General features: G+C 35.1%; 2 protein-coding genes across 2 annotated transcripts; both read right to left on the bottom strand.

Annotated features, from left to right (window-relative positions):
- Nucleotides 1-5,460: 5,460 nt before the first annotated feature.
- Nucleotides 5,461-7,995, bottom strand: LOC142624374 (small ribosomal subunit protein eS6-like). Its single transcript, XM_075797937.1, has 6 exons — nt 7,957-7,995; nt 7,783-7,847; nt 6,628-6,685; nt 6,423-6,531; nt 6,019-6,291; nt 5,461-5,914 (listed from the first exon to the last, which is right to left on the bottom strand). The coding sequence occupies exons 1-6, from the start codon at nt 7,960-7,962 to the stop codon at nt 5,676-5,678; spliced, it is 750 nt and encodes a 249-aa protein (XP_075654052.1). The 5' UTR covers nt 7,963-7,995; the 3' UTR covers nt 5,461-5,675.
- A 5,878-nt stretch (nt 7,996-13,873) lies between these two features.
- On the bottom strand, nt 13,874-17,937 carry LOC142623661 (serine/threonine-protein kinase SAPK2). Its single transcript, XM_075797100.1, has 9 exons — nt 17,659-17,937; nt 17,367-17,441; nt 15,855-15,956; nt 15,279-15,332; nt 15,099-15,191; nt 14,922-15,014; nt 14,708-14,812; nt 14,520-14,618; nt 13,874-14,429 (listed from the first exon to the last, which is right to left on the bottom strand). Exons 1-9 carry the CDS (start codon nt 17,776-17,778, stop codon nt 14,142-14,144), a joined length of 1,029 nt encoding a protein of 342 aa, XP_075653215.1. The 5' UTR covers nt 17,779-17,937; the 3' UTR covers nt 13,874-14,141.
- Between the last annotated feature and the right edge of the window lie 8,317 nt (nt 17,938-26,254).

Raw genomic sequence — 26,254 nt, 5'->3', positions numbered from 1 at the left:
TTGCTGTTGTTGTCCGTGCTATACTTCTCATTGCTGATTCTACGCTGGTGCAATTCAAGTCTGGCAGCTTTTCAGCAGCAATTGCATGATGGGGATCTTGCCTACCATATCCGTTTTTAGGTGTTTAGAACTTTTCTCTACACCTACACACCAATCATTATGATTAAACTATCACTGTTAGCTCTGGTGCATACTGCAGATCGCTGATTTTGTTGGTCCATGATTGTAAGAATTTACAAATAAAATAAAAGCTGAACTTCTAGCTTACTATCGTTAATAATGTCATAAACGATGACATGGTTTGTCTTTATAAAGGATGGAAGAACATAATTCTTTAGTATGCAGTTCCTAATCTACAATTGAAAATATTATCTGCAAAATAAGATCATTCTTATCTGATTAATGTCATTATAGAAGGAAAAAAGAATAATTGTTTATAATATTTTGTTTTCTGCATCAAATAAGGAAATAAACACCAAACATCAAATTTACTTTAGAAAACTACAAAGCTTTCTGCATCAAATAGGGAAATTAACACCAAACAACAAATTTATTTTAGAAAACAACAAAAGTAATGTGAAAAACGTTAAGGACATTTATATATGTTATTAAAAAAATATATATGTTGTTAAAAAAATCACATAAACAAAGATGGAAAGGCTTACCTAACACCAATATGCAAGATTTGTTATAGAAAGAAGACTCTCATTGGAGTTCTCTTTGAGAAATCTTCACTTAAGGTATTCTTTTACTTGATCTTCGAGATGCAGAACTTAAATGAGGTTTATTTGAAGCAGCAACTGTAAATTATTATTTTTAAACCATTTAAAAACAAAAACCCAATATAATATTTTCTCAATTGAGTCTAATTTTACAAAATTTGAAAACCAAAACGACATAAAAAGCATATTAAGATCCATTTAACAAACAAAAAATCAATTGAAAGATCTAAACTTATATGTATGTATATTATAACTCAAACCCAAATAGACAACAAAAACAGGAGTAGGTGTATAAGAGAGAGAATCAAATCAAACACGTATTTCTATTTTTGCTTACTTTGAGATTGAATTCCAAGACTGAAACTTAAAATCCAGAATTCCAACAACAAAAACACACAAAAACCTCTTTATCTAATAGATCAGAAAATAGAAAATCAAAATTTTTGTATATAAAATCAAAATTTTTGTTTTTTTTATAGGGCAGGGTTTTGATCGCTTACCGTTGCCGGAAAGAGATTGACTCAGATGGGAGTGGCGACCAAGGAGAAGGATTTGCGTCTAGGGTTTTCAGTTTTGGGGTTTTTTGCATATTCTCTTGCAGACTCCAATTGTGTTTCCAAGCTGAGTTTGTGTTTATGTCTAACGCTTTTTTTTTTTTAAAGATAAGCATTGGGTCAGATGGGAGTGGAGAAAAAGAAGAAGGATTTGGGTCTGGGGTTTTCAGTTTTTGGGGTTTATGCGTATTCTCTTCCAGACTCCAATCGTGTTTCCAAAACTGAGTTTGTGTTTATGTCTAATGCTTTGTTTGTTTGTTTTTTTTTTTTTTTTGTTTTTTTTTTTTTTTAAGATAAGCATCAATTTTGTTTTTTTTTTAGTGAAAGGAGTTTTTAAATTTATCTAAAAAATTATTTTTTAAATATTGTGCTGACGTGGAAAAATGTGGAGCAAGCAGAGCTTCGGTTATATATATATATATATATATATATATATATATATATATATATAAATAATCTTACAAGAAAATGACTAAGTTACGTACCATGGCTAAATCCCTTTTTAGGGTTAAGAAAACCTCATGCTTCTTCAAGGTCCTCAGGTCGGCCATGTCCTGGGGTAAGAGTAGGGGTTCCAAAGCGTCAGCCACATAGCCCGCTTTCCCTTTCTGAAAGTCCCCAATAGAGGAGTCTAGAGGGAGTGGGGCTCCATCCAGCTTAAGCACTAGGTTCCAAATTGGAACCCTAGGGTGGCAGTAAGCAACCATCTCCTCACCCAGACCCTCTGGCATATTTTTTTCTCCGTGCCCCTTTAGTATTTTTTTTTCTCCTTTTTGGGGCTTGAGATCCTTGGGGGCAATTTCACCCTTCTCGGACATCTCCTTGCCTTTCTTCTCCCTCTTCCTTTTCTTTTCTAGCTGTTCGGAAGGGGAAGTATGGGTAGGAAGGGGAGTGGGGGGCCGAGGTTGAACAGCTACCTCGGGTGTAGACCCTATTCCATGTGATTCTAGCAGCTCGAGGAGACTGGTGTTCTTTTTACATTGAAGCACCATAGCTTCTAGTACGTTGGATGGCTCTTGGCTGCTACTAACTTGAGCGAAGGGTAGATGCTTGAAAGTGGCGTCTAGGGACTCTGTAGGGTGCGGTCTGTCAAAGACTTTGAAGTCTTCTTTAGAGTCTAGTACTTCAATCACTCTGATTGTTTCCTCCTTTGGTGCTAAATGTGAAGAAGTCACTTCCTCCTCGGAAATGCGTTGGGTGGGCAACTCGACTTGATGGGTACCTTCAGGTGGAGGACTAGTAAGGAACCCAGGTACTGCAATGTTGATTTGTTTCAGCCGTGGATCCTTCGCCTTAATGACGTACTTGGGGGACTGAAAGCTGGATGAGATTGGCTTGTACCTGAGGATGACGGGGGTGGCATGTCGTTGTCCATTTGTGTGGAGAAATATCTCGAATTAAAGGATTTTGGTGAGGTATGGCTTGTTAACCAAGTTAAGGTTGGGGGCCGTGAAATTCTTGTTTGTCAAAATCTGAAAAACAAAAGTATGATTAGAAAAGGGGTTAAAAGAAACAAACATACCCAAATTATAAAAAAAAAAGGAGAGACAATGATATTAAAGTTTTCACTATTGGAAGGGCAAAGAATGGGGTACTTAAACCTAGAACACCCCACCTAGTTGCCCCTCTCGTGTCGGACAATGCAGATTATCGTGCCACTCACCCGAGATAATAAAAAACTCTTGGTGCATGCCCTTGTTAGATTCGAGAAAACATGAAATAAGCCTGACTTCAGGAACCCTAGTTTTGAGGTAGTAACTAGTACTCTTAAGGCGTTGACAGTTATACACCTAATTAACATCATGATGGGTGAGGTTTACCCCCATCTTTTTGTTAAGGGCATCGAGACTATCTAATATCCTAAATAGGTTTGGGGAGCATTAGGTCGGGCAGAGTCTATGGGCAATCAAAAAATCCCTAGTCACCCTCCTCATAGAGATTCTCATTCCTCCTTCTATAAAGGCGATCATCGAGATCACCACATCCCCTTATTATCTTAGGGCATGCCATTCTGCAAGATATCAAAGCCGTATAGAGACCCTAGGTAGTATATTGTATCGAGCTTTAAAGTTTTCTATACCCTCAGGAGTATCTACTAAGCTAGCAAACCTACCCATCTAAGAAGTAAGAAGGACTTTTAAAGAGTGGGGTAGAGAATAAGAGGCCGAAGAAGAAAGGATCCTAAAAGTCAATATACGAGCTAAAGTGTACTTACAAAGAAATAGGAAAGGAGCACCTCAGACCGCTTCTTGAGATATTGAAGCAATTAATGGGGCGTCGCAGATGCCGAAGCGTCAAGAGCGTGTTCAGAGCAGGTGAAAAGACATTACCACGTGCGAATGTTCATTGAGTGTATGAAATTTAGAAACCAAAATCAAAACCCCACTTTCTTTAGATAAGAAAAAAGGTGGAGTTTTGAGGGGCTATTATGGGGATAAGTGAGCCGAGTAGGAGTGTTGGGCCGTGGGCCATGCCCGAGGACATACAGGAGCCCAATGATGGTCAAACGGTGAAATAAGTATAGGGGTCAATAGGTCAAGGACAAGGACAAATAATGACGAACGGATGGAGTCTCCCGAGGAGCCAAACTTCCTTGGGAAAGTGTCGTGGAAGGTTGAACTTCGGCCGCCTAGAGAATACCGTGCAAGAGGTAACCATACTTCTGATAATAACCTTCAAGGAAAGGAACCAATAGTAACCATTCTTCTGATGATAACTTGATTTTAAACCAATCGAGTTTTATATTAAAACTCGATTTTAAGAAAATTGAGTTTCAAAATATGGACACAAACTTAAATAGTTTCAAAACAGGGATGTATTGCTAGATTTTTTTAAAAAGTAAGGGCAAAAGCCTAGAATTCCTTTGCAATATTGAAGCAATGAACCTCACCAAAATCACATAAAACCAAATAAAAATTACAAAACTTTCCTTAATGGGTACTCAAAATCAAAAGTAGCCCAGTCCTTACAAAACCTTCATCGTTGCAAGGTGGTCTATTTATATAAATAAATATATAAAACAATAAATAAATAAAAACCTAACTATAACCCACCATACCCAAAACTCACATCATAGCACCTAGCTTCGGAGGCCAACAGGCATGGACCCAGCACTAGTCAAGCCTCGCATCATGGTGGGTCGAGTTTTTGAGGGTATGATGGAAAGAGATGTGGTTTCTTGGAGCTCTATGGTTGATGAGTATTGCAAAGGGAAAAGGATAGGTGATGCTGGAAATTTGTTTGAATGTAGTTACTTGGACGGCAATGATTAATGGCTATATGAGGTTTCAAAGATGGGTTTGAATTGTTATTCAGGGGTAAGTGGGATGACGTATTCCTCTAATTGGATTTTTGTGTTTGTTTTTTAACATTGTTTCTAAAACTAAGAAATAAATAAATAATAAATATTAATTAAGGCCAGAATGACTTAATTGGAAATGAATGAAACTTAAAGAACTGAAATGAAAAAATTCCATCTTATAATACTAAAATGAAAAATAATTAACCTTAGAAAGTGAGTTTTGCATTTTGACCTAAATTAATGCATGTATAAAACACATAATTTCCAAAACCGGAACAATCAAAGAACTCAAATAAATCTCAATTTTTACCAATTCTTGGCTTAGGGTCCAACGCTCCAATTCCTATTTAACCGGTCCGGTTTTAAAACTATGATGAGAGAGATAGAGAGGAGGGAACACATTACATTGTTCCTCCTCCCAATGGCAGAGCCTCTAAAGAGGGAGACGGGCATACCCCCACCACCCACCCTGCCAAAGAAAAAACTATAATACCTTTATTTTGAAACTTCCACCCTACAAAAATTCCAAAACTCCTCCCCTTTTATAGTACATTTAGTACCTCCCTTTTCCAAAAACCACACCTACAAGATTCATCCCTTCCCAAAACTAAACCCAATTATTTACCTATCGTGAGACCCTTTTTTTTTTTTTTAAGGAAGTACCTAGAATGCCAATTCAAAACTTCCATGCAACCCAGGTCAACTAGATATGAGAGTTGTGTCACATACAGCATTTCAGAACTAAGATTAACAATGGTCAGTTTATCAATAAAAGATTAACAGTGGTCAAGTACTGATTCCACCGAGCATCAGAAGACAAGGGAGTAACCAAATAACTTTGACAAAGTATTTCATTTTTAACCGATTGCAATGAGCAAAATGGTTTGAAAGTCAAGGTTTAGAATTCTCACATTAAATGAAAACTAGATCCGCAACATTAAATAAGCAAACAAAACTCAAACATAACACATTCGGTGCAACAGAGCATCCAAATGAAGGCCAAGAATCTAGAGAACAAATCAAAATTACCTTTCCCTATCTATGATCCAGACATGTTTAATTCAGTGAAAAAAATATCAAATAAACACCATAGAGAACCTAAGCAGTCCCAGATGGCTTAGAAGCTGCAGAGAGCTTGGATCTCCTCTTTGCCAAGCTCTCACTACGGCGTTCACGCTGCTCCTTCATCCTAGTGGCAAGAAGCTTCTGGTACTCCGCTGCAGCCGACTTGGACTTAGCAACTCTCTTCTTCTTGTCTGCAATCCTTGCTCGCTTCCTTTGTAAAGTCAGAGGAGTCACCAGCCTCTGAATCTTGGGAGCTTTGCTGCAATTCTTTCCTGTGAAGATAAAATACACACATTTTTATAATGAATGAAATTATGAATGCTAATTGTTCTCAGTTGACTAGGATAGTAATTAATAAACTGATCAGCAAACTCACCAGTCTTGGATGTGAAGTTTCTGCGGTATGTGTTGACGTACTTCCTAACATCATCGTCCTTGGAGAGGTTGAACAGCTTCCTGATCTTTGATGCCCTCTTTGGACCTCTCATTCTTGGCTTCTCAACATCAGTGAGTCCAGGAAGGTCATTATCACCTTTCTTCACAATAACCAAGTTCAAAACTGAGAGGTCTGGGCTAACAATGCATCCACGAACAGACTTCCTTCTCCTTTCTCCATTCCTGCGGCCATGACCACGGAAGCAAGGGGTTCCTGTTCAAACAAACTCTGCACCAATTAGTGACGATGACAACAAAACAAATCCAAACATTTGCTGGAAATGCACACCAAGTTATTTCCTCACAAAAGCAAAAGAGTACACAAATAATACACAACAAACCAACCTCTGTGGAGCAAGAGACGAACACGGCCAGGAGTCAACACTCCCTGCTTCATTGGAAAACCCTGCTTGTCACAGCCTCCCATTATTTTAAACACGTAACCCCTGAACTCCTGCAAAAAAAAAAAAAAAAAGGAAATTTTTTAATGCAGCACAACTTAGAAGTAAAAATAGCAAAAGGTTAAAAAGAAAACTACAAACAACCATACCTCACCCAGTGCATCTCCATTGACTTCTTGTGAGATCCTCTTGTCCCAAAATGCCCGGCTGTAATAGTAATTTAAGATTGGAATTTCGGTTACTTCTCAATTGCAACATAAAATTTGTGAATGAAAAAAAGAAGAAGAGAACAGCATAAAAAAGTTGCACTGTAAAATACACACATCTGTGGCCACAAAACAAACATAGAGCCAGGCAGACAGGGAAACATACAAACATATGAATACATGGCAAAACTTAAGTACTTTAGGTTCCCAGATTAACTTTAACCATATTGCTTAACCAATAACTCACATGGTCGAATTTTAATCATCCTTGAGAAAGTTAAGACTGTCTACAGTGCATTAGTCAATGCAGTAAGTTATAGCACCTAAGGAAAAGTACCTAAGTTTTCCCAAATAGAGAACCTAAGATAACAATTAACAACAACAACAATACACGACAATCCTAAACATAAAAGTGTAAGAGCATTTGCATATTTTAGCATAAGAACCTACTTTTCTGTTTTACATACTCACTTTTCAAAACAAACAACATCAAATTATCTATTTTACACTAGATTTCATTAAAATATCAATTTTTCTTTGATTATTTAATTGTTTCTCTTTCTTCACACACAACAACCACCATTCGCTCTCTTCCTTCATCCTTGAGAAACATATAAAAAGAATAAACAACTAAATGCAAAATGTACAGTGCAAATTTATTTTAAATTTACGCAATTATAATCATTTTTTTTTTGTGGAAAAACTATTTAAATTCTACACATTTTTCTATTATACATTGTAGACCTTTTTCTATGGGCATTAAGCCAACAACAAAGAAAGATAGCAATCAAAACTCACCATGCAAATCATTAATGTAGATGCCAGATTATTCATTACACACAAATCTTAACCTTTATTATTATAATACACAAAATGGCTACTAATGCATTGCAATGCCAATAAATTATTATTTAAACACAAAACTCTATTCATTGCAAAGACATATACAGGTTTATATTTACTCCTAAGAAAATTTTCATATCTTTTTCCAAATCTTCACTATCATTCACAACGCTATTGAATACAATTGGATCCAAATAAATTTACAATTCCACCAAAATGAATCACAAACACAAAGAGAGAGTGAGAGAGGGTTACAGTTTGGCATCGTCGTCGATTTCGAGCTTCTTCTGGCACCCAGTGGTTGGGTTTGCGATGTTGAACTGAAACGAAACGAAAAGTAAACGTGGATATGTAAGAATCGAAGAAAGTTAGGGTTTCACAGAGAGAGAGAGAGAGAGAGAGAGTTTGATAGGTTTGATAGATCCAAACCTTCATTTGCTCCGCTGGGGCTCTTCGTAGCGATTTAGGGTTTTTGGTTGTGGCTTTGGGAAGCTTTTTATATATCAGAGTAAGGAATTCTTCAGTGTTATGAAGTTAATAACAGTAATCCGTGTGAGTGAATTACATGCCGTTGATTTTGATGCGGGTGTTTTGGGTTTTGATTCGATTGGGGTACAGTTTTAAAGTGTAGTAGGACTGTTTGTACCGTATCATTACCCTATTTTGGGTTCCCTATTGGGCCTTTTAATACATGTTGTCGTGGGCCTAATAAGATTGGAATGTTTTATTTTGGGCCTCCGGCCTGTTAAATTCTTTTGGGTGGATATATAGAGCTGGTTTATCGCCCAATTCGCTAGTCCAGACTAAAAAAAATAATAGAAATAAAAGGCAGCAAATTTTGAATTTTTATTTATTTATATAAAATAAACCTTCATCACTATTACATAGCAAGAATGTTTCTAATATCTCATTATATGTTACATAACAAGGAGGCCATTAATTTAGGATGAATCAATAGCTTAGCCTACTAAAACCAAATTTCAAATGTTAAATAAAGAAAAATAATTATGATGAATCAAACCAATAGCTCAAATAGTTTAAAAGTTTTCATGGCAATAATATCAAATAAAATCAAATTTAAATTTCATATTCTAAGAAAGAAATTTAAAAGACCAAGAAATAGATTGGAACAGGCATAACCCTTTATCTTATTAACCAACAAAAGAGAACTTTCCATTTTAAGATACTTTCTTGTGATTGGATAATTATAAAATCTAAATCATAATTATTAAAGAGAAATGTTGTGTTTATAATATTTTCACAAAAAATCTTAGGCGAAAGGTTATTATTGGGTTGTTACTAATAGACAAAAAAGTAATTTTAATAGTGGGCCAAGATTAAAATCAATAACAACTTATTACATGAAAATATTATGGATATAGCATTACTCGTTATTAAATTATAAGACATGAAAAGAAGAATGGTGATTTTTTTTTTAATGATTGTTCTACTTGTAAAATAAAATTACATTTTAAATGCACAATGATAATTATAAATTAACTAAACTAATTAAATAATTAATGAGAGTGGAGTTACAAAGAGAAAAGAACCACTCTGCAAATCAATAGCTTTTGGTGCTCAACTTTAATTATATAATATACAATTTCTTCCTTATCGAAAAAAACATGTAATATCCTTGCATATTAAAATAATTTATAATGAAAATTAAATGTTGTATATGCATACTAATAATATGTGATTGCAGCCGTGGGTTTTATGACTCAATTAACACATTTTAGTATTTTCAATAAAAATGTCCATGATTCAAGTCTCATATTATCATTGGTCATTATTGAATTATCTTGTATAAAAGAGAAATTACAAAGGAGGGGATAAGATTCCGTCTAGCTCAAAGGTTCCCAAGCAATAATAATATATGATTGTAATATGTTGAATACGGTGTTGGGGGGAGGGTGGACTTGATTCAAGGCCGAAGCTCAAATGCATAGAAGACCAGGTTTGAGGAAATGGGCCAAGTCCATCTCAATGAGTAGTAAAGGGATACCTCCCAAGACTATTCCCATGAAGTTCTGACTCTTCTGAGCACGCTGCCAATCTTGAGACACTTTTCCGAGATCATAAGTAAGGGTGATCCCCCAGTAAAAAAAAGGACCATGAGAGGTCGATTCCACCCTTTTTTATTTTTCTAGCCGAGGTGACACTCCTACCAAGACCACCTCAGGAAACCTCCTAGAAAGATAAGAATCACAAAGGTCGTCACCTCTGCATTTATGAGAGGTTCTCTACCTTATTTCTTCCACATTAAATACACATAATACAACTTGAATAGTGTAGACAACCTCCAAAAGCCATGTTTCATTATGAAAAAAGGGGAGAATCAAGGGAGGATGTGACAAGTATCCCCAAAAAATCCGGCTAGAAGCAGGTCAGCTGGAAAGATAAGGAAAGAAAAAATGCTTATAAAAGGGGAGAAGGCTACCACAAAGAAGGGGTTTAAAAATACCAAGAAAAAGACTTAGAGAAGAGTGAGAGAGAGATAGTTAGATTGTATTGTTCCTTTCCTTTCTTTCCTTACTGATTCCCCGTACCTTAGGAAAGAAATCTGTGTCACAAACCTTCTCGTTTGTAATCATACTTTCTTAATCAGTTGTTTGATCTTCCAACTGTGAAATTTCCACCACGTTCTTGTGATAAATAAATTGTGTAAGTCAATCACCCAAGAATCCTACTGTTTTAACCAAATTGTGTTTTTTATTTATTTTTGTTGTGTTTCCGACCCCACGGGTGTAAAACATAAAATCTGTGTGTATGCGTTCGATGCTGCTAATTTGAAAATCTAGTTAGTAGTTAAGATAAGAGGTACCAAATTAATAAAGAATACAATGATTAGAACAATGATAAAGTAGTATTTGGATTTTGACGAAGGATATCTTATTTCTTTACCAACTACTCAAAATGGATGTAAGAAATAAAAACTCAAAATATCATCCTCGGCCACTCTACCAACTTCATAAACCATTGCATTTGAATTAATTTAAAAGAAAAAAGAAAAAAGAAGGGGGTAGGGGGTTGTGAATATCTTATAAATAACCCAACCAACACGTCCCACAAAGGAGATAGGGGATAAGATATATCCCACATTTAGGTCATTAATGGCCTAAATATCTAACAAGACTACAAGACATACCTATGTCTATATGTTTACCGGTTAGGGTTCACATAGAAATGCAAACCAGATAATGCATCGCAATTATGGCCACAAAAATATGTGCATGCATTATGCATTATATTGGTGTGGAGTGTGAACATAAACAATACCATGGTCCATATTCGTGCTGTCTAGCCGTTCTTTTGCAAGTCCTTGAAACAAACAAAATCCAAATGATGTTAGCTAACTTAGCTTCTTCTTTCTATATATATATATATATATATATATATATATATATATATATATATATATATATATATATATATATGTATTTTAAAGCTATTTTTAAAAAAATAATGAGAAAAATTAATCGTTACCACCTAAATTATACCTCCATATACACTTATCATTCTAATATAATGCATGATTACCGCCATAAACTATAACATGTGTTTCACTTTGCACCATACTGTTAATTAGGGTTTTAACTTGGACTAAAAAACATGTCATGTGTGATTTACATGACCTCTACATCAAGGTTGTCAAACTTGGACAGGGACAGAGCCAAGACTTGGAGTTAGGGGGGCAACTCTGCTGCTAGTTGTGTGCGGCGGCTCTACTCTTTGAGTCAACTGCTTTACTACTACGGATTTTTGTTTAAAATTTTTTAAAATAGCCAAATTGTTTGTTCAGAGTAAAATAGATTGATTGAGCTTAATTTTTTTAGTTTTATTATTGGTAATTTTTGTTGTTGGCCTAGTTTTTTTGGGCTTGTATATTTTGTTTTAGATTTAATCTATTAATTTTTTATGTCTTTTAAAAGGTGAAAAATGCTAAAACTACTATTTTTTTTTACAAATTTCTAATATAGTGAGTAGTTATTGATAAGTAAAAAGTGATGCAAGTGTACGAACTAATAAGAATTTGCTACCTCAATAGTTTTTATAAAAGTTGTAAAAAAGCTTGTGGCTATAACATTACTCTCAAAAGAATTGATGACATTATTAAGGGCGGCAAAATGTAATTTTATTGAACAAAAATTACGGGGGGCCATTGCCCCCCCTAGTCCAATAACAGTTCCGTCCTTGGACACGGATCGAACCGGGAGGTCCGACCGGATTAACCGGGAACTGAACTGAAATTCGATTTTTTAAGCATAGAGAACCGATTTTGCATGAACCGTGCAGCCCAACCATGGTTCAAGCATGCTTGTTATTTTATTTATAAAAAAAAAAAAAAAAAAAAAAAGTGCACTTACCAGGTTTAGAACCTAGGCACAGTCAGAGTTGAAGATAGAGCCTAACCACTCAGCTAAGCATGCAAGTTGATGCTCAACAATTAAAAAAAAATGGAAGTAAACTTGATGCAATTTTTTTTTAAATTTTATAAAAACAACTTAATACAATTCTATTCTACTTAATTAAATTATCCATCTCTTACAAGGAAATAAAAAAAATTATAATTAAAATCCTTCAAAAATATTCAACTTTACTTCAAAAATTAATCATAAATTTTAATGTTTTCTTGATTATTATTTTATTTTATTAACTTTCTTATTTAATTTGTAAATATATTCTTGAAAATCATTAAATTTCCCTCGCATATATAGATATATTAGTCAATTTTGCTAGTTTTATAGATTTAATATCTATATTTGGGATTTAATTAATTATTAAAGTAATTATGACGTTATCGCAATTCGACCTTGGTTGAACCTCGGTCCGATTTTAAAAACCTTGAACCTCTTCCTTTACAGGTTCTTTGAACGGTTTGGGTCTGAAAACCATGTTCTACATATATGGCATCACATTAAAAGACCAAATTATCCATTTTAATCCCTTAAAACAAAGGTTACGTAGCACCATAAGGGTTATATTTGTTAAACAACTTTGTTTTAAGGGATTGAAGATAGACAATTTGGTTTTTTTATTTATTTATGTGGTGCCACTTATATAGAGGTCACGTGAGTGTACGTGACATGCTTTTCTATCCAAATTAATAGCCCAATTGATGGTATGATGCAAAGTGTAACATGGGTTAGGGTGGTAAGTGTAAACGATGATATAATTTATGATGATAAGTATAATTACCCCTTATTAATGTTTGTTTAAAAAAAAAAAAAAAAAAACCACTCTTGAGTCTTGCCCACTAGAAGTGTTGTACTTCTACCTCTATTTCCCAAATATGGCAAATTTGAGACTTGAGTAGTGCTAAGGATTGTAAATTTTATCGTCTAGGCTTTATAAAGTGAGGTGGAACAAAAAAATAGTTCAAGTATTTATTTATTATACGTTGAAGTGATATATTTTTTTTTGAGGAAAAATGTTGAAGTGATACTGATTAGATTCATTATCACATTAATTTGTTAACTTTTATAATAAAGTTTGTACCACTTTCCGATCCATTTCTGTGTCATTTGTGCAAATTTAATCTTACACAGCCTATCAACATTCTCTAAGCAGGCAGCTGAAGTTTTAGACTTTGATTATTTTATGAGCACGTAACATTATTAATCAGAAGTATATCTAGCTTGATAACATTAAATATAAATATATATATATATATATATATATATATATATATTGTGGGACTTATAATATCCATATTTTATGGATATCCGTGGTCTTATGCTATTTGGATCATGCTGATACAATGACACCTCATATCTTGGTGCTATCTTCTTTATAAATTATACTCTAGATTATGTTGAAGTTGAAAAGATGAGGAACAGTTGTTTGAAATTGTTTGGTTACGTGTAAATGAGAGCAATCAATTAAGAAGAGTGATTTGATTCAATTCAAGCCAAAAGTACAAAAAGGGCAGAGGAAAATTAAATATAATATTAGTAAAAGGATATGTTGATTAAGATGTGAAAGGGGGTATGGTTTTGACTATGATAGGCCATGGAAGAATTCATGTGACTTATAACTGACTCCATAGTTTTGGGAGTGTTTAATCATGACAGTATAATAATATGTTATCTTCTTAATAAATAGATTTAATATTATTTGTCAACACAATTTTATGACGGTGGAATCTATGTTATTTTTTGAATAGAGTTTCAATCTATGGTGTTATCTTCCAATGATTATGCTATCTATCATCAGAACTAAGACACTAATCAATTTTTAGTCTTGGTGTAGACAGTAATTGGATCCCAAATCTTAACTTGGATACTATATATTTACTATTTTATTATTTTCCATTCAAATAAAGGATTTTTCCCAACACACTTTTTTTTTTTTTTTTTTCAAATTATAATTCATCACACGTAAACTAGAACTCTTATAAAAAGAAAAGAGTCAAATACACATGTTCTGATAAACACAACTTAGATATAACATGAATGCCCTGATGCTTTTCACACACAAACCAAGACAGCAAACGTCCATAAAAGGGCAATCAACATCACCGACTTGATCCCCTTTGAACATTTAAAGAGGACCTTATCACAAATGCTTTTTCTGAGAACTTGGCCGGCAAAGCAACACATACAAAGTAACACTCACAATGCACAGACAAAATCCCCACTTGTCTCTATATCATCCATGTCATAATCTGCTTCTAGATCATCAAGATCCAATTCCAAGCTGCCCCCAATAAAACTACCATCAAATTTGGGCCCCTCAGCTAGTTTCCTAGCCTCTTGAATTATGGACAGTATTTCTTCAATGTTTTGGGATGAATCATTTTCTTTGTCATTTTGCCAATCACCTTCATTTTCATCCATGAACTCTACTGGCATGTTCTTTAAGAGCCAGGGATGCTTCTTAATTTCTGGGATGGTAATTCTCTAAACAAAATGCAACTCAAATGAATAAAAATCGGAAAAATTAAAAAGGACACAAATTTATTTTTGAGCCGATGTGTAAAATTCTAATACCTTTTCGGGGTTAGCTACAAAAATTCGAGATAAAAGATGTCTACATTCCAACGAAATTCGAACATAGTCTGGAATTGAATAGTGGACACTAAGAATCCTCTGCCATGAACAATTAGCAAATTTTACTTAACCACAATAAACAGCATCACATTGAAAAGTGGTCAAATGAAATTGATATCATAGCTAACCTGAAGTGTTTTTCTAAAATTTTTTGGATCCTCTGGATCTTCGAAGGGATAAGCCCCAACCAGCATCACATATAAGGTAACCCCACAAGACCAAACATCTGCAATCTACATAATTTTCAAGGAGTAAAATATGGCCACACATATTAAGTGATCAAAGTTGGTAATAAAGTGACAATGACAAAAAATTCTAGAAGAAAAAAGGAATAAAATTTACTTTTCCGTCATATTGTTTTTTTGACAAGACCTCTGGTGCAATATAAGCTGGTGTGCCTACTGTAGATTTGGGCTGGGAATGTAACACAGATGACTGTAAAATGAGGTAAAATCATTAGTATTTTAATTTAATTACTGTACTAATTATAGAACAATGAACAATTGCTAAGTTCACTGCCTTGGAATAGCCAAAGTCACATATTTTAAGACGTGGGGCTGAGCTTCCATCTAGAAGTGTGTTTTCCAGCTTCAGATCCCTATGGCAAATTTGCTGTAAAAATTAAAAGAAATTAAAATAAGATTTATCTTCAATTTAAAATATCTTAGACATTATCCAATTTATGATTTAGAATGATACCATGGAATGGCAGTAACTAACTCCCGAAATAAGCTGTTGAAAGAAATATCTGGCCTGATACAAACATAAAAGAAAATTAAGTTAAGAAGAACAAATTTTATAGATACCGTGCACAAAGCCAAAATTAAAAAATTATTTTCATATCAAGAAAAAACCAATTAATTTGCTAGCCATCAGAAACATCATTTCATTTGTTGCCAAATTGATTAAAATAAAATCTGCAACCGATATGTTTGCAATAATAGGCCTTTCTTTTGAATGAGTGTAGCCCAAGAGGTCAAGAGCATGCCAGTCATCTGTTTTTATTTGCTTTTACACAAAAACGCATACCATAATAGTTAATACCAAAAACACAAGCACCATTGGTTGAAACTATCTAAAAAAAAAAAAAAGGACGAATGGAATGCCCTTTAAGAATATTAACATTATATACATAGAAGAATTTAACTATGCACACTTTTTTAATATTTTAAATATGTAGCATACCTACCTAACGTTAACCATTAACACAGGATTTATTACCATATTTAGTATACATCTTATAACAATAGATGACTCTTATCTATTTTAATTTACCTCATCCTCGGTGAATCTACCGGCATTGCATATCTTTTCAAATAGTTCTCCTCCAGCAGCATATTCCATGACTATGGCTAGATGAGTTGGTGTTAGACACACCTACAACAAAAATGCCCCTTTGTTCTCAATATGCTAAATCCCTTTGTAGAATACATATTAGCAACAAAAGCAAGAGCCAGAAATAAGCAGAGGAATGTCCTAAAAAATACAGAGGATTTGAAATTCAGTCATTCAATCAAATACTGAAAGATCTAATATTAATTTGATAATTTCTTCTTGTCAACAAGACTAAAGCATTTGGAAGTTCCTCACATTTTCAACCACTCTCATAAGTACTAAACTAATAATGTTCTGTTGTTATAAAGTATGCCTTTTAGGATTTATTTATTTTAGATTGTGCTTGTATGTCAATGATGTCATGCATAGTCCATATTCTTCTGTTTGAAAAAAAAAAAAAAAATTGATGTGGTAATATTTTATTTATAAAATCTAATCTCTTGCTACTTAGTACTTATCTTGAAGTCTAAATTTATTATATTTCATTATAAACATGTGTGACTTCCACACGTTAGATTCAAAGGTGTACCATTTTACACGCATGGCTTCACAACCATATCTCCAAGCATTTGTAACCTCAATTTTTAAGAATTTATTTGTACCCCAAGCCTATCTCCAAACCTTGTAATTATATTACTTAAAAAAAAAAGATTATATTACTCTTTTGACTAGTTCAATTACAAGAATTATTTGACTTTATTTATCAGAGAAGGCATAAGAAATACTATTTGACTCTGTACTGTGTGGATTCTCCACACAAAAGAAAAAAGACTGTACACCCTGTAGTCTATAGTTCTGTTCCATTGCCAATATCATAGAAGAAATAAAAATGAAAAACTTTACCACGTAACAGCAACTTGGATTCCAAACTCTCTTCTCTTGTCCTAATCTTATTGGATTGGAACATTTTGATTTTTGACTTTACTTATTAAAGTACAGAGTGAAAAGCAAGCGCAATATCAAAGTCCTATTCAAACTGATAATTGGAAAACTGGAATCCGATTCATTCATATAATTCAACCTATGAAAATTAAAAGAAAAAAAAAATCTATGAAGGCATCCCTCATGAAGAGAAGAAACTGCACTTTTAAACTGGGTAAAAAAATTCAAGAAACTTCTCATTTGCTAGGCACGTAAATGAATACCAAGAAGTCTCTTAATTTGAAACAGAAAATCAAAATTCAATAGAGAGGATGTTATTCCATTTCAAATACAATGGAATCAAAATTGAAGAGAACAAACATTGAAAAAAAGAAAAAGAAAAAAAGGAAGAGTTCTTAAAACAAGTGGAATGGCATAGCATATTGTATTGAGAGCACAAAGAAGTATGATATTTTGAAGTTCTTTCGAGTTGGGAGGAATAATTAAAAACATCGTAGGAGACCTCTTTTCATTAACTACAAGGCATAATCGCAAATGGCAATTATAAAGCTTGGTAAAACAGCACTATACCTCCTTAAATCTTATTATATTAGGATGCTTCAAGGACCTGTGATTCACTATCTCCCTCTGCACATGTTCATCAATCTGTCCATGACCAAAAATATAAGAAATGCCACTTAACCCGTAAAACCAAAAACCACTAGAAAAAAAAAGTGAAAAAGAAAAACACACACAACCCAGATGGAAAAGTGAATAATTAAACACAACCATGGTAGGATCATAGAAAAGTTGTCCATAAAAGGTTAGTTCTTTAATGCAAAAAATCAAGGAGAAGTAAGAAATGAAGCTACATATAGAGCACCTTTGGGCCTCTTTCAATATACTTGACAGCGTAGAGCTCACCACTGCATATATCCCTCACCAACTTTGCCACCCCAAAGTTCCCTGACCCAATATCTTTCAGTATCTCATAGCGCTCCATGACTTGCTTTTTGCTTCTCAAAATATAAACACCAAAGAATACTAATACAATATATAGAACAATCTCTGTGTGTGTCTCTCTGTATCCTTCTATTAGTTTGCTTCGAGCATTTCTATGGATTTCGAGGCTACCAATGCAAAAAAGACTGCAAAGCTTATTGGACTCGAGCTAGAGAAGCCCCCCAGTGGACTTTCAAATAGTAATAAAATCTTCAGGAGGGAGAGAGCGACACACACAATAAGAAGCAGGGATTACAAGTGGCATAATCTTAGAGGTCATAATTTCAAGCAGAACGGAACGTAACTATGAGTTGTGACTGAACGTGGTTGATTCGTACACTTCAGCGTTTAGCATTACCACTTGTCAATCGCTACAAAAGAGAGCAACGTGCCCACAACGACTCTTTTGGTAATTATGTATCTTTTTTTTTAGGGGAATTTATATTATTATCAATAATTTAAAGAGACGAATTCACATAAACTCAAGGTAGTTATTATAGAGATGAATTATCCACTATTATTATTATCTTTTTTAAAAAGAAGAATATACAATTTTTTTATTATTTCCACCTCAAACATTGAATATCATTAGAGAAAGTCTATATACACACTTCAAATTTTGATACATGTTGATATCACATATTATTAAAGGAATCATTGTCCGAATACTTTTGGCCAAGGAATCCTTGTTTGTTTTATATTTTATCCCCTTCTTGCATTTTGTACCAATTATTAGTTAATGCTTGGGTATTACGTACACTAGACTTTGTATGTCTTAGTTTCTATTAATCTAATTTCCTTTCAATAATAGAAAATACTATTAGAGACAGACTTAGTTTTAAAAATGATTTTAGTGGAGGGCTCAAATGAGAATTAGTACAAACTTGTTATTGGTGTATCGATGCCATAGATAACCTCTTCTCTTGCTCAAACTAGGCCATTCGAGCATTAATTTCAAACATTCCATCCTTTAGGTTTTTTTTTTTTTTTTTTAATGATGTAAGTTTCTACTTAAGGTCCGTTTGGGATTCGCTTATTTTGCTGAAACTGAAAACTTTTTACTGAAAGTACTGTAGATAAAGGTGAAATAGTAAAGTGGAACCCATGAATAGTATCAAAAAGTGCAGTGGGACCCATGAACTGTAGCAAAAATAAGTTAAATAGTAAAATAAGTTAGCAAAAATAATTTTTGCCCAACACACACTTATTGGGCTTCTTTTTGTATGACTTGAGTTACTCAACTCATCAATTCTATCCTTGATTGGTCCTGGTTGATATTGATGTGTATCTTCCCCTTCCCTAGCCCCTTTTCTATTTAAAAAAAAAAAAAAATTTATCTTTATATACCAAAATAAAATAAAAATTGTTATTGATGTTATGTGTAATATTTGTCACTTAAATAGGTTTGGAAAAATTGTGAAATAGATTGTTTACATAGATTTATTCTTTTGTTTTAGTATTTATATATATTTTGATTATTTAAAAAATATTTAATAAAACACCAAATATATTGGAAGAAGTTTTTTTCTCATTTAATTTTTCTCCATTTTTCAATAAGGTGTAAGATAAGTACTTTTAAATCGTTCACTCAACTTTCAAAACTTACTCCAAATAAGTAGTCATTGAACACTTTTATGCTAAAATACACTTTAACTCTCTCAGGCTCCGCTTGGGAGGAGGGAATGGAATGGAATGAAAAGAATAATTTTAGAATATTCTTCCCTTCCTTTGTTTGGAAGTTTTAATGGAGGGAATGGAAAGTCCATTTCCTTGTTTGAGAGTTTAAGTGGGAGGAAATGGAATGGATAAGAGGGAACACTCATTCCTCTCTATTCTCTTAAAACCTCAAATTTTCATTCCTCCCGAAATTGGAAGGAATTAGAGGGAACAAAATTAGATTTAATGAATTTTTTACTAAAACTCCCAAAATACCCCTATATATTCAACCCTTTATTTTAAAATAGGGGTCTAATAGTAATATTGTCATAAAATGATTCCATTCCATTCCCTCCATGTTACTCCCAAACAAGATCACTTACATTCTATTCATTTTCATTCCTTTCTATTCCTTTATTTTAAAACATCAAATCAAAATTACTTAATTCCATTCCATTCCATTCTTTTCCATTTCTTTCCCTACTTAAATACATTCCATTCCTTTCCATTTCCTTATGATCAGTCAATTCCATTCCATTCCCTTCCTTTATGAACTCCCAAGCGGAGCCTTAGTCTATGGTTACTTTTGAATCAATCGCTCGACTTTCAAAATTTATAATTTATTTCATCGATTATTATAATAATACTAATTTTTAATTAAAATGACGTTTTTGGTGAGTTAATGGTAAGATTTAATGGTCAAGAGAGAAAACCATATATTATGAAAATTCAAGTCTAATTTAAAATTGACCAATCTTAAAAGAAGAAATATATATTTAAACCTTTTCTTTAAATACCACGTATTTGATTCTAAATATATAAAAGAAAACTAGAGAATTTTTTAAAGTAACGGGTATATATATCTCATGTTTATGAGAACCGTTAATAAATCCATTCAAAAATTTCATTGACACCTGTTTTGTTTTGTTTTTAATGGCTTAATACACACACATATCACTATGTTAAGAGAATTTAAAAAGTTAGTTTTAACTTTAAAAAATGTTAAAAATATCCCTAATTTAATTAAATAATTCTTATTTTTAAAAAATAAAAAAATAGGGTTAAAATTGTAATTCAACAACAAAAAACTACTAGAGAAATTTTTTTCCTAAAAATTATCACACTTTCGATCTAAAAACTAGCACACATATGTTATATAAATTTTTTTCCCTAAAAAATAATACACACTAAACTCAGCAGTTTATTCCATTTAAATTCCTAAATTTTAGTTTTATAAAAATTCTTTTATATGTAACCTCACTAATAATAAATAAATTTAAATTAAAAAATTATAAAAAAAAAATAGTCTCATTAAGAAAGTGTTTGGATTCAGCTTCCACGTCCAGCGTCCACGTTTGGCTTCCTTTTTTTTTTTTTTTTTTTTTTTTTCAGCGTGTCTGTCACTGTTCATTGGCCATGAACAGTGATTTTTGGCATGAACAGTACTTTTTTACACATTTAAAAATTATTTTGCTACAGTATTTTTAGTTTTCAGTTTTCAATTTTTAACAATAAATTCTATCCAAACAGACTCTAAATATGTAGGACAACTGTGATGAGCTGGTATATTCAATAAAAATCAAGAAGAATTCTTTTTTTGTTATTTAATTGCTTATTATAGAGGTTAGAGCTAGGGCGAGTATTTACTATCATTTATACTCTCAGTGATGATGGGGAATTATTATTGACTTAAAAAGTGGTCTAAAAGAAAAGGAAAACATTTTTTATTATGTGAACAATAGAGGGGTTTACGAATTACGAGGAAGATAGAAGAGACGTGGGCGGTGGAGAAGGGAGGACACAGAGCATTGGTTGGCGATTCCATAGTGGGCCCCGCTTATTATTGGTACAGGGACTGCATTTTCAGTCATTCTCCGAAGCGTGCGTAATTATAGTTGATGTAGTTGTCACACGTTATGGAGCAGGACAACCATCAAGGGCAAGGCAACAGGTGTCTTTCTCTGCATATGGTCGGTAATAAATGTACCAATCTTCATAATGCTTAGTGCTTACGAACCATATTTGATTATATGATTGTAAAATTTCAGGTAACAATAACAATTTTTAGTGGGATAAAAAATTTAAGGTTCAAATTTTGAATTTATCAAAAATTAATTGGTGTCTTAAATTGATGATAAAAAATTATTATCAAAAACATATGTTATAAGTTAAAATTTTCTTAAATAATAATAATAATAATAATAGTCACAAGAAACGAGTACTGAGTGATGAGTTCATTATTATGGAGCATGACTTAAACTTGAATGTTTTAGGTTTAATACATCATACTATTTGTCTATAGGATTTTCGATATGTCTCATTAGTAGGGAGTAGAATAGTCTAACTAAAAGTTAGGACACCACTTCTTTAAATACAAAATCGTTTTAGCCAACCCTCAAAATTCAGTTACTCGGGCACCTTATCAATTTGCTTCTTCATGCCTTACATTGCCTCTGGAAAAAAAAATTGATTATACCTCAAAATTTGATTTTGACCCTTTGGATTATTTTTATTATTATTTTTGTTGCTAAATGACCTTTTGGATTTAGTCATACATGCGATTTGATGGCCTTATTTGGATTCTAGCATTAAAGTTAGGCCAGGTGTTTTACATTGTTTGTGCTTTGAACTATAATGCGATTTTATTTATAGTAAATCCATTAGGATGGCCCAAAAAGCACTATAGTTCAAAGCTCAAACAATGTAAAGCACCTGGCCTAGCATTAATGCTACAATCCAAACAAGGCCATCAAATCGCACATATAAGTTATAACTAAATCCAAAGGGTCAAAATCAAATTTTGAGGTGTAATAAACTAATAACCAATCAATCCTTACTACTTTTTCTTTGAGGGGGATCAATCCTAATTACTTGTGATAAGGACAATTTTGGAAAATGGTAAACTTGTCCACATATGAGGAAGCTGACGGTTTCAATGAACTCGTCAACTTCATTTGTTCATTCATAAGAGATGAAAATGACGACATCATAGGCCTATGACTCCACGCTTGACGACATCTATGTGAGACGACGAGAACGTCTAGATGAGATAAGAGGCCGAAGGAAGGAAACTGACGGGGAGAAGGAAGCCTATGATGGGTCCAACATGGCCTTGCTTGGCCTCCACGAACGTGTATATAAGGAAACATCTTGTGCTCCATGATCAACCCTAATTAAGAGGATCCCCACATGGAAAGGACCAGCAATATACGCGCATTAATGAGAATCTTCCCTACAAGGAAAGACCTTCTTCGCCAAGAAACGAATGTCAACTCTACACTACTATAAAAACCTCCAAACCCTCACAAACCAAGGTACGCATAATTCACCCTAACTTTAGCACTCTAGAGTTGTGAGAGTTCTCTAACTTGACATTCGGAGAGTATTTGACCAGTACCACACCGGTACTCTCTATAAGGTCTTCTTCTTTTTTGTGTTGTGTAGGTTTTTGTCTAGAACACGTGAACACTGTGCGACTTACTGACAATTTTTGGCATCATCAGTTGGCGCTGTCTGTGGGGAACTTGTAAGCCATACTACCGCTTCCTAGACAAAGAGTTGCATGGTATTTACTCGCTTGATGGTGACCACCAACAATAATCAAGGAGACGAACCATGTACCACCAGCCTCGAAAGACAAGTTCAGACTCTTGCCGCGGCCGTAAAACATCTCACCAAGCAAAACCATGATTTAGAAGAGTAGCTGCGCCAAAAGAACACAGGGCTTAACAATCAGGAGATGAACCAAGAAGGCACCAGTGCTAAAAGAAGGGACCAAGAAAGGCCAGTGGGCAGCAACGCCCCAAGTAGACAAGAGTAACAAGATACAAGCCATCCATCTGCCACAGATATGGCTCCACTATACATGGTAGCAAAGATGCAGATGATGAAGGAACGGATGGACTTCATGATGAACACCCTCAGAGGGCAAGTGTCTAGCGACCTCGATGAGTTGGTCCATCGAATTGATTCACCATTTACTTCGTTCGTCACTTCGTTTCCCTTTCCACCGAAGTTCTACATGCCACAGGTAGAGGCCTATGACGGATTTAAGGATCCCTTAGATCACTCGGAGTCTTTCAAAACCTCGAAAGACGAAATCATGTGCCGGGCCTTTCCCACTACGCTGAAGGCCCCCACAAGGGTTTGGTTTAGCATGTTGACGCCAAACTCTATTAGTGCCTTCAAGGAGTTAAGCGCCCAGTTTGCCTCGCAATTTATTGGGGGGCATAGGTATAAGAAGTCTACTGCATGCCTAATGAACATCAAGCAACAGGAGGATGAAACGTTGAGGTCTTACATTACCCACTTTAACAAAGATGCCCTTTTAATTGATGAAGCTGACGACAAGATACTCGTGACTGCATTCACGAATGGGTTATGGAAGGGGAAGTTTTTGTTTTCCTTATACAAAAATGACCTAAAGACTATGTCGAACGCGTTGCTTGCTCGAGAAGAGAAGCCCAAAAAGAGGGAAAGACAAGAAGAGGCACGACAGAATAAGGGACGAAAGACAACCAAGACTGGAGACTGACGAGAGGACAGGCGCTCCAAACCCCCCACTGGGAGGTTCGCAAGTTTCACCCTACTCAATAACCCGATCGATCAAGTCTCAATGTAGATCAAGGACGAAAGAGCCTTGACGTTTCCTGGCAAACTGAAGGGAGACCTCAGTAAGAGGTCCAGAGACAAGTGCTATCGTTTTCACCGTGATCATGGTCATAATACATTCGACTACTACGACTTGAAGCAAAAAATAGAAACTCTTATCAGAAAAGGAAAGTTGCAGAGGTTCGTCAGCAAGGAAAGGATGGATACGCTGTAAGAACATGCTGCCCCAAGGGAGAACGAGCGTCCTAGGCCGCCCCTTGGAGACATAAGAATGATTATGGGGGGAACTACAACTTCTGGCTCATCCAAAAAGGCCCGTAAAACTTACCTAAGGATGGTTTAGAACGTCCAACTGACGGGCTTCGTCCCAAAGATGGTGCGGCTCGACAACCCTATCATTAGATTCTCAGAGGAAGATGCTTGATGTCTCCACCACCCACATGAAGATGCACTCATTGTTATCATACGAGTAAGGGACTACAACACACACCGGGTCCTGGTTGACAACGAAAGCGCTGCAGACATCCTTTACTACCCAGAGTTCTAGCAGATGAGGATTGAAAGAGAATGACTGGTTCCGACCAACGCCTCGCTCGTTGGGTTTGGAGGAACAAGAGTATATCCACTCGGTGTAGTCACATTGCCCGTAATGGTTGGTGATTACCCTCAGCAAATCACTAAGGATGTAACATTCCTTGTGGTCGACTGCTCGTCTGCCTACAATGCCATCCTAGGATGACCTACCCTTAACTCATGGAAGGCCATAACTTCAACTTATCACCTGATGATTAAGTTCCCCACCGGGTACGAAGTTGGAAAAGTACGTGGAGATCAAATGGCGGTACACAAGTGTTGCATAGCAAAGTTGGAGATGGACAACCATTTACAGACCATGAGTATAGAAGAATAGCGGACGGTTGTAGAGCTCGTCGAGGGATTGGAAGAGATACTCCTCGATAGCGCGAGGCTTGAGTGAACGACTAGGATCGGCATTCTCGCCAGTCCGCCAATCCGTCAGGCGCTCACAACATTTCTAAAAGAAAACCAGGATGTCTTTGCTCGGAGCCATAAAGAAATGTCTGGGATCGACCCTTCAGTCATGGTACACAAATTGAATGTGTTGCCCACTTTTCCCTCTATCTGTTAAAAGAAGCGAGTGTTCGCCCAGGAACGAGACCGAGCTATAACGGAAGAAGTTCGCAAGTTGTAAGATGCATACTTCATTAGAGAAGTATACTACCCTGACTGGCTAGCCAACGTGGTAATGGTCAAAAAGGCCAACGGGAAGTGGAGGATGTGTGTAGACTTTACGGACCTGAACAAGGCATGCCCCAAGGATAGCTACCCCCTCCCACGGGTTGACGTCCTAGTAGACTCTACAACCAGACACCAGTTATTGAGCTTCATGGATGCTTTCTCTAGTTACAACTAGATCAAACTAGACGAAGCTGATCAAGAGAAGACTTTGTTCGTCACCAGCCAAGGCCTCTTCTATTACAAAGTAATGTTGTTTGGCCTCAAGAACGCAGGCAGGCACAACGTATCAGAGGTTCATGAATAAGATGTTTACACATCAGATTGGAAGAAATGTCCAAGTCTACGGTGACTACATGCTGGTAAAAAGCCGAAGGGAGGACGACCATTTGAGTGATCTTAGGGAGACCTTCGACACCCTTTGCTCTTATAACATGAAGCTCAATCCGAGCAAGTGTGCATTCGGGGTGATGGCTGGAAAGTTCCTAGGGTTCATGGTGTCTTAAAGAGGTATCGAAGTCAACCTAGACAAGATCCGAGCCATAATGGAAATGTCACCACCAAGGAACGTGAAAGAAGTATAAAGCCTCAACGGCAAGGTAGCCACGCTGAATATGTTCGTATCAAAGGCAACGGACAAGTGACTACCTTTCTTTCGCACACTAAAAAAGTCTCTTGAGTGGATGACTGAGTGTCAACAAGCATTTGAGGATCTAAAGGCCTATCTCTCTTCACCGCCGTTGCTAAGTCCCTCCAAACCAGGGGAAGAACTGTTCCTCTACTTAGCTATATCCCCGGTTGCCATTAGCGTAGCCTTAGTCGGGGAAGAAGATAGGGTGCAGAAACCTGTATACTACACTAGCCGAGCACTCCAAGGTGCGGAGGAAAGATACCCACTGATGGAGAAGCTCGCCTTCGCTTTAGTTACAGCGGCCCGTTAGCTCAAGCTATACTTC

Source organism: Castanea sativa, chromosome 2 (genome assembly GCF_040712315.1).
Source record: "Castanea sativa cultivar Marrone di Chiusa Pesio chromosome 2, ASM4071231v1".
In the NCBI taxonomy this organism is placed as follows: domain Eukaryota; kingdom Viridiplantae; phylum Streptophyta; class Magnoliopsida; order Fagales; family Fagaceae; genus Castanea; species Castanea sativa.
This window is presented reverse-complemented; position numbering and strand designations above follow the sequence as displayed.